General features: G+C 36.8%; 1 protein-coding gene across 1 annotated transcript; it reads left to right on the plus strand.

The window, feature by feature from the left end:
- Positions 1-235: 235 nt before the first annotated feature.
- Positions 236-9308, plus strand: LOC135229381 (olfactory receptor 8K3-like). Its single transcript, XM_064278984.1, has one exon. It carries the CDS (start codon positions 6599-6601, stop codon positions 7544-7546), a length of 948 nt encoding a protein of 315 aa, XP_064135054.1. The 5' UTR covers positions 236-6598; the 3' UTR covers positions 7547-9308.
- The last annotated feature ends 688 nt before the right edge of the window (positions 9309-9996 follow it).

A 9996-nucleotide genomic window follows, 5' to 3' on the forward strand; every position in this document is an offset into this window, starting at 1 on the left:
GTGACGTACTTCGTATTGCAATCATAAATACAGGACTAGTGGGCACACTTGTTCAAAAGCAAAGAAGAGAAAACAGGATGGGACAGAAAAATTGGACAAATGGAAACAGAGGCTAAGGTAAAGAAAGGGAGAGTGTTGACATAGTACAGGGTTGGCAACAAATGTCACAAAGAACTTGTGCATTAACTAATACTATCTCTCTATGTTTGCTCTGAAAGCTTTCACCTAAATCACAACCAAAAAAAGAAAAAAAGGTTGATAAAAACATTATTTATAATAGCTAAAAACTGGCAGCAACCCAAAATTTCCTTCTGTGGGTGAATGGTTATGTAAACTGTAATAAATAGATACATGATACAATACTCTACAATAAAATGAACAAATTATTAATACACACAACAGCATGGATGGACCTTAGTAGAGTCATGTGAAGTGAAAAAAGTCTATCTCAAAATGTTGTTGCTTTCTGCCATTGAGTTGACTTTAACTTATGACAACCTTATGTATAACAGAACAAAATGATGCCCAGTCCTGGGCTATCCTCAAAATCACTGGTATGATTGAGTCCACTGCTGCAGCCAATGTGGAAATCCATGTCACAGAGGGCTCACATTCTCTTTGGCCCTTTACTTCACCAAATATGATGTCCTCCTCCAGAAAATGGTCTTTCCTGATGACATGTCCAACGCAAGAAGATCGGACAATGTTCTGTTGGAGACAACAAGATATTTACCATTAAAAAATTTTTGGTTCGTTAGGTACCATGGAGTGGATTGTGACTCATAGTGACCTATAGGACAGAGTAGAAATGCCCCATAGGGTTGCCTAGGCTGTTATGAATGCAGATGGCAAGTTCTTTTTTCTCCAGAATGGCTTGTGGGTTAAAACTGTGAACCTTTTGGTTAGCAGTGAATTTTTAAACATTGCAATACCGGTGTTCCTTCCATTAAAGAATAGACAAGTAAAAAAAAATACACACATACATATACATATCATTACATATCACAAATAAGCAAAAAAAAAAGTCACAAATGTTTACATTACAAATATTTAAAATGGCAAAATGCATCAAAAAGATTTATAGCATAATACATATATATTCATAATAAAACATTACACACAAAATACCACACTTTACAAGGTGTGATGGTTAAGGTTGTGTGTCAACTTGTCTTGGCCATCATTCTCAGTGGTTTGGCAGTCCAAAGATGTTGTGATCACTTCCATGATGAGGTTCGATATAATGTGGTTACCTCCATGATAGACTCTGCTCTGAGTAGCAAGTCAGTTGAAAGGAAGTTTCCTTGGGTGTGTGGTCTGAATTGAATATAAGCAGACATTCTGGCAAGGTTCATTTGCTATTGCTCACTTTGGGTCCTGTAGCTGGCTCCTGTTCATCTGACCTCTGGTTCTTGGGAATTGAGCCAGCAGCTTGCCTTCAGTATTGCCTGCTGATTTGGGGATTCTTGGATCTTCCCAGCCAGTGAGCAAGAGCCCTGCTGTTTGACCTGTAGATGTTGGGTCATCCAGCCCTTGCAGCTGCATGAATCAGGAGAAGCCTGTATCCTGATCTCGGGACTTGGGATGTTCCAGCTTCAATATCCCTGTGAGCCATTTCCTTGATGTAAATCTCTGTATACACATATTTATATGCTTTACTGGTTTTGCTCCTCTAGAGAACCCAGCCTAAGACACAAGTGTATATTGACATGGTACAGCATATGTCAAGCACAGCTGAATATGTGTGAAGGCAAGAAAGATGTTTTGGGATGAGGATTGAACAGAATGGAAAAGCATACAATATTGAGATGTAATAAAGGAAGCAAAAAACCTAAACAGACAGATGATGGCAATTGATCATCAAATGAGAAGCAAGGGTAACATTTCTGTTCTTTAGGTCAAAACAAAATTAACAAACAAAAAATAACTTGAAAATAGCAATAACAGCAACAATAATAAAAATAGTAAGAGCAAACTAGGAAGTGATACCTCACATATGCACAATGCAATAGTTTTATTCCATTTAAGTCTTTTAAATAATGTGATAAGACAGTGTTTAAGCACTTCTTCGTTTTGTCATCCGTTTGAAGAAACCACTGTAGAAATAGAGAATGTTGATAGGTCTGTTATACAGATACGATATTTTAATCCCGATCCCCATGTGGTAAAAATGGAACGTTAACAAAGAGTAAAACAAAGGACTATATGAAACAGATAAACATAGACATGCATACACACTCTATGAGTAAAAATTTGGTCACTGGTGAATACAAAATATACTGGACAATTAACAAACGAAGGCCAGGTATTTTGTTAAGCTTTCAAATGCCTCAGGAACAATCAGCAAATTGTTTGGCATCTCCTCAGGGAGGATCTCCATGGGTAAAAAAAAAAAAAAATTCCATAAATTCTTCTCCCTCTGCCGTTTTAAGAAACACTTGGGAGAGGAGTCAAGACAGAGGCTTCATTGCAGGTAAAAAGACTGTTTCCGTATTTTACCAGTATCCAGAATGTTTCATTGACCCTTGCAGGGTCCCACCTTTATCCAATGGCAAAGTCATTGCAAAATATTAGGATTTCTGATTCAGTTCTGTGTGCGTTATACTTTTCAATAGTGCCTGAAGCTAGGATCTCTCTCCAATTTTTTGACATAATTTTTTTTTCAAATCTTCACACTCTATTTCAGAGGCTAAATGCTAAGAAGCATTTTGAAACATTATCATTCCATGTCTAAATATTTTTACTTCATATAAGTAGTTATCTGAATAAAGTTAACAGAAAAAAACAAAGTCCTGGAGTCAGTTTTGCCTCATAACTGCCCCCTGGGTATCAGAGACCCGTGCTCCACAGGTTTTTCAATGGCTGTGACCTTCCAGAAGTAGATCTTTCTTTCTTCAAGGTGCCTCTGAGTGGACTCGACCCACCAGCCTTTCAGTCTGTAGCTGAGTGCTTAAGTGTTTTTGCCACCCAGGTGGCCTAATTATGTGAATAATAGAGCTCCAATATGAAAGTAAAGGAAGCATATACAGTATTAAAAATACTGCAGCAGAATTATGAAGCTGCAGGTATTCAGTTTCTAGCATTGGTGTTCTTCAAAATCCTCAGTTATAAGCTGCCTCTAGGCTCTTATGTACCTCTCAAGTGTAATTTAATATTTAATGCATATTTAGATAACAGTACAAATGTCCATTTTTCCTAATCTCTTGATGAAGAAACAAATAAATTTCCATCTCACACCTCGTGTTGAGAAGTGAAAAGCAATTTTTGGAGTTTAGGAAACTTTTAATTACCTAGTTTTTTTTTTTATGGTGATAGTATAATATATACCATATTCTTCAATTTCCAGTAGAATCTGGCAGGAAGAAGACATAATTTTTTCAAAGAGCATAGCTGTGTAAAATGAATTAAATGCTCAACAAATACAGTAAACTATGGAAAATAATTTGGTGCTCTCCGTGGAACTCCAAAGCCGATGGGAGGAAGTCCTCTTATCTCCTCTTAACTTATAGGAAAAGCAGCACTTACCAATATAAGTATTTTTGTTCTTCAGCCTTTCATCATTGCAACTCGACAAGATTTACATTGCTTTTATTGTATTCATTGAAGATAGTTGATTTCCTAATTATAATATCTACTAATACCCAATTCAGTACCTCTTAAAAAAAATTTTTAGTGTGCTTTAAGTGAAAGTTTACACAGCAAATTAATTTTCCAATCAGAAACTCTTACCAAAAACTGTGTCCGCACTCTTCTCATTTCCTTCCTGGCTCCCTGTTTCCATTAGTCAGGTTTCCCTGTCCCTCCCTGACTACTTGCCCTTTTGGTCTCCTGTAGTTGATCGAAGTTATTGTTTAGCAGCCCCGTCTGTTATTGGCCTGAAAGGTGGCCACCAGGGGTGTCTGTAGTTTCACATTAGAAGATTGTCTTAAGAAAATAGTCTCAGGGGTTTCTCCAGCCTCTTTCAAACAAGTAAATCTGGTCTTTTTTGTTTATTTATTTTTGAATTTGAATTTTTTTTTTACATTTTTTCCCCCATTTTGCTCCAGGCTTTCTATTGTGATCCTGGTCAGAGTGGTACCATCTAGTCCTTCTGGTCTCAGGTTAGAGGAGGCTGTGGTTCATGTGGGCCATATGTCCTTTGGACTAATTACTTCCTTTAGTCTTTGGTTTTCTTCGTTCTCCTTTGTTCTAGGTGGAAAGAGGCCAATAGTTTTTTTTTTTTTTTCTGACATAAGCAATGTGTGTACAGGGTCACAACCTTGTAAGCAATGTTTTAAATGAGATAGTGTATTTCCTGTGCAACCATTTTATTATTTAATATGATACTATTGTATTTTTCTATTTGTTTGGTTATTCTTGATTCAGAGGCTGCTGGTAGTGCTATTTTCATGTAAGTAGTATCATTTCAAACCTTTCGTTCTTTTACCTTAAACTGCCATCCTCATCCTTCTCTGGCATTTTTTTTTTTTAATCTGTGGCTTATTAGGGATACATATATACATTTTAATTTAAATATACATGTGTTTATATGCATTATGTACTATATAATAGCTTAAACTAGAGGATTTCTTTATCCAAATGGAATTTTTAAATGAAATTTTGTTATATAAAATCAGTGACATGGACCTTACTTTCTCCCAATTTGTTCAAATTTTCTCTCACTGTCTTAGATTCTTCCATGAGAAACTATATCTCATTTGTTACAAACAATTTAGTATATTAGTTATAATGAAAATGCTCCTAGGTTAGGACATATTTTAAGTAAATTTATATTCAAATGCACTGCTGACTCAAAAGTGACCCCATAGCTGTAAATAGGCTATAAATCTCTATGGAAGCAGACTGCCACATCTTTCTCCCATGGAGCCACTGGTGGTTTTGAACCGCTGACCTTTAGGTTAGCAGTCCATCAACTTATATTAAAATGTATTAAGAAGATGTATCATCCAGAAGATTGGCACATCGATGGTCCAATTTTAGTCATGGAGTTGAGGATGCAGGAGGGAAGGGCTGGGCTCAGTTACATGGATAACAAACTACTCAACCTACTTATCATCATAACCCTGACATAGAAGCTAGATCACAGTAGGAGAATTTGCATATGCATATGTAAAGAAAACACCTTTCAGGTAACTTACTGTCATCATTTGTCATTTAAAAAAAAAAACATCACTATATACTTGATATTTGAGACTTATGTCCTGATATCTTAAATGCATTGAAACATTTAATCCTCATTTTTTTTTCCAGCAACACTGAAGGGAAGTGGTCATTTTGCACTTGTGAATAAAGAAATTAAGGTATCTTTTTTTTTTTTTATTCTATAACCCACAAAGCCAAAACCAAACCCATTGCCACTGAGTTGATTCCAACTCATAGTGACCCTATAGGACAGAGTAAAACTGCCCCAAAGAGTTTCCAAAGAGTACCTGGTGGATTTGAACTGCCGCTCTTTTGGTTAGCAGTCGTAGCACTTGACCACTATGCCACAAACTTTTCTATTACCCACAAGCTGAGGTATAAAAAAGACTATATCTGTATGGGTCTACCACCTGGAATAATTTCCTGTATAAAGACAGACTATCCCCACCACGATCTATTAGATTTTCCTTGTGTTCAATACTTGTCAAGTATGTTGTTTCCGACTGTACCACCTGTGGCACAAGGGCTTTTACAGGACTATGTTTTGAAGTAAGGGATACTAAATGTTTCCACACATTCTGGGAATTTGCATTTTGAAATGTTTTTAATGAAGTTAACATACATATTATAATTTTATACATGTCATTATGTAATTGTCAGTATTGTAAATGAAAAAAGAAAGTTTTGTAACCACCCATATACCTAACACATCTAAAATTTTTTACTTTTTTTATTTTTGCTTCATATATCTATATGTAAAAAAAGAAAACCTGTTGCCATCGAGTTGATTCTGACTCATAGAGACCTTATAGGACAGAGTAGAACTGCCCAATAGGTTTTCTAAGGAGCAGCTAGTAGATTCAAAAAGCTGACTTTGTGGTTATCAGCCAAGCTCTTAACCACTGCTCCACCAGGAATCCCATCAAGGTATATGTATATGTACATCTACATCTACGTGTACACGTACACATATGCCTTCACCTACATCTTTATCTGTGTCTATCTCTATCTCTATGTCTGTATCAGGGCTTTTCAACTTCCGCCATAGTGACATTTTGGACTGGAAATTTTGTTATTGTGTGGGGTTACTCTGTATATAGTAGAATTTTTAATAACATCCCAGGCCTCCATTAGATACCAGTAGTACCCTTCTCCTAGTACTGACACCCAAAATGTCCTAGGCATTGACAAATGTTCCATGGGCAGCAAATTTTCCTCAATTGATAACAAGTTAGATTTTTCTTTCTTTCCCTCTATCTTTTTTTCTTTCTTCATGTACCTATACTTTACTTGTGGGAGGCGGGTTTACTTTCAAAAACCTGTATTGGAAGTTTGGATTTATCTTATTCATTTAGCATATTGCCTTTGTATACTAAAAATCTACCAGATGATGCTACATAAAACCGATTGACTACGCTGATATCTCTATCCAGAACAGGTTTCCTGATAGACCAAGATGGAAAAGCAAAATCTAACAATGCTAAATGAATTCCTTCTGATGGGAATCACAGATCACCCTGGGCTCCAGGCTCCGTTGTTCGGGCTGTTCCTCATCATCTACACGATCTCAGTGGTGGGCAACTCAGGCATGATCATCCTCACCAAGACAGACTCCAAGCTACAAACACCCATGTACTTTTTTCTCAGACACCTGGCTATCACTGATCTTGGTTATTCAACAGCTGTGGGACCCAAAATGCTAGTCAATTTTATTGTGGATGAAAACACTATCTCCTATTATTTTTGTGCTACACAGCTAGCTTTCTTTATTGTGTTCATAACTAGTGAACTTTTTCTTCTGTCAGCAATGTCTTATGACCGCTTTGTGGCTATCTGTAACCCTCTGCTCTACACAGTCATCATGTCACAAAGGACTTGTTGGGTGCTGGTGGCAATACCCTATCTCTACAGCACATTTGTTTCTCTTCTGGTCACCATAAAGATTTTTAATTTATCCTTCTGCGGCTACAATATCATCAATCATTTCTACTGTGACAATCTCTTCTTGTTATCCTTGCTCTGCTCAAACACACATGAAATTGAATTGATCAATCTCATCTTAGCATCTTTTGATTTGATTTCATCTCTTCTAACAGTTCTTGTTTCTTACCTACTCGTTTTTGTAGCCATTCTCAGGATGAAGTCAGCTGAGGGCAGGCACAAGGCTTTCTCCACCTGTGGATCCCATCTGACAGTGGTGGTAGTGTTCTATGGGACTTTAATCTTTATGTACATGCAGCCCAAGTCCAGTCATTCCTTTGACACTGATAAAGTGGCTTCCATATTTTACACCCTGGTTATCCCCATGTTGAATCCCTTGATTTATAGCTTGAGGAACAAAGATGTAAAATGTGCCCTACATAGGACATGGAAAAAAATACGCAATGTATTTTCTAGAGTTTGATGCAGCATATGATTCCTACAAATTACACCATGAACTCAAACCTTGTCTGTGTGCCTCCATAGGGAACAGTGAGCACAAATATATTCAACATATATTTATAAATTGCCTTCTACATGCTAGTCACTCTTCTAAGTGCATTGATGAACAAAAGAGTACAAACTGGTACCTTTCTTGAAGGAAAGAGATGGATCACAAACAATAATTAAGAACAATCTATAGTACAGTAGAATGTGTTAGGACCCTTGTGGTGCAGCAGTTAAATTGCTTGACTGCTAACTGGAACGTCAGTGTTTCAAAAAACCAGTTGCTTCTTGGGAGAAAATTGAAGCAATCTGCTTCCATAAAGATTTTCAGCCTTGGAAACCCTATGGGACAGTTCTATTCTGTCCTATAATGTTGCTATGAGTCATAATTGACTCAACAGCAGTGCATTTGGTTTTTTTGATAATGTGTTAAAAAATACCAAACCCATTGTCCTTGAGTCGATTACTACTCACAGCAACCCTGTAAGACAGAGTAGAACTGCCCCATAGGGTTTTCAAGGAGTGGGCAGTGGATTTGAATTGCCGACCTTTTGGTTAGCAGCCAAGCTCTTAACCACTGCACCACTAGGGCTCCAGGAGAATGTGTTGGGAATCATGAAATTAGGCAAGGAGAGTGGATATGCTGAGTGGAAGTGGGAAAAAGTACTAGGTACAAAAGTGGAGATACAAAGATTCTGGTGTTTTTTTTTTTCAATTATTAAACTTTTCAGTGTCAGCACTTGTGTTTATGTATGTGTGTGTGTTTGTAAGCCTTTGCCTTCTGTTTTAGTCTTCAAAGTCTTCTGAAGGCTGCATTAGATCAGGGCCAGGTTGCGAGGAGTCTCAGAGTATATGGCGATTTAAAGTACTCAGTTGCATGAATTGCTTAAATGCCCCCATTGCAGATCTTGGAGTTCTACCCTTTACCCATTAATGCCTTTACTTTCACATGTAAATCTGTTTACTCAACATACCTTGAAATTTTTGCAGTTCAAAAGTTCAGCTCTGCATCTGACTTGTTTTTGCCTAGATCAGAATATACACCAGTTAAGATAAATTTCTTGAGGCCAACCATAGAGGCTCCCAGGTTTGAAATCCATCCCCTGCTGGTTGTTCTTTCTTAATAATTATCTTTTTTTGTTTAATGGATGATCCTTTCTTATCTATATCAACAACTTTTTAAGTTGTTTGTTCAATTACTTTCTGTGTATCTCCTTGGGTAACAGGATAGTCTATGACGAGTTAAGTTTGCTGCCTCTCTTTCATTGGTTTGGCTTTCCTAAACTTTGGTAAATATTTATTATGAATTTTATTTGCATTGACTTTTGTCCACCCTACTTGTGAGCGACAAAATGAGATAATCCCATGGTTTGTGCTTACCTGTATTTCTAATTCAAGTAAGACCTTTTATGTGGTAAGGATATAGTTATCTAGTTTTACGGACATAGCTGCAGCATGTTAAAACCCACTGCCGTCGAGTTGATTCCGATGCTCCTTAATTTTTTCCATGTATTTTTGTTTATTGTTATTATTTTAAAATTTCTAGTATTTTTTTGAAACTTCAAAAGTCTAAATTATTTTCTTGGCACATGATCATGAAATAAAATTCTCCGTGTAGCCAATGAAACTTGAATAAAAATAGTCCATTGGAATATAAAAAGGTGCACGGTTTATTGTCATGTGAGCATAAATAGTTTAAAAATGTTAAAGTACTTAGAAGGCTATGAAGGTCATGAGCACTAAACCAAACAAAACCAATACTATCTCTCTATGATTCTGCCTCATAGCAACCCTATAGAACAGAGTAGAACTGCCCCTATAGGGTTTCCAGTGAGCAGCTGGTGGGTTTGAACTGCTGACCTTTCGGTTAGCAGCAGAGTTCTCAACCACCACGCCAATAGGGCCCTGCTGCTGGACTTTTTTTTTAAATAAATTAAAACCCCTTTCTTGAGCTAATTTTGGGTGATCCCTTTGCTTATTGTTTCATTACATGCATGGGAAAAGCATTACTAGATGATGCAATGCAGAGAGGCAGAGGCACCATAAGCAATTGTGACAGTTGGGCACCATGGTATTGTAGGGTGTGTCATTCATATACACTAAGATGTGAAAGAAGCAGCTGAAAATTTGCAATATATTGGGTAGTCCCAAGTTTAATGCAAACATCTAAGAGCTTCCCACCACAGAAATCATCAGATCAAAAGGAATAACATACAACTCAGGGATATCCATCAACCCAAAGGAAAAAAAAGTGTAATTCACCTATATAGTTTTTCACTGAAGGAGCTCCTGAAATTAAGAGAGAGAAAGAGAGGAGAGAGAGAGAAAAAAAAAAAAAAGGAAATACTAGCTGAGGATCTTGAGTATACGAGTTAAACATTTTTACAGTTAGAATAAGAAATGATCTGTGATTCATTTAAATATTTA

Source organism: Loxodonta africana, unplaced genomic scaffold (genome assembly GCF_030014295.1).
Source record: "Loxodonta africana isolate mLoxAfr1 unplaced genomic scaffold, mLoxAfr1.hap2 scaffold_29, whole genome shotgun sequence".
Taxonomy (NCBI): Eukaryota; Metazoa; Chordata; class Mammalia; order Proboscidea; family Elephantidae; genus Loxodonta; species Loxodonta africana.

What these genes read in the sequence shown, in the direction of transcription:
- LOC135229381 (XM_064278984.1), top strand. Translation starts at nt 6,599, where the DNA reads ATGGAAAAGCAAAATCTAACAATGCTAAATGAATTCCTTCTGATGGGA.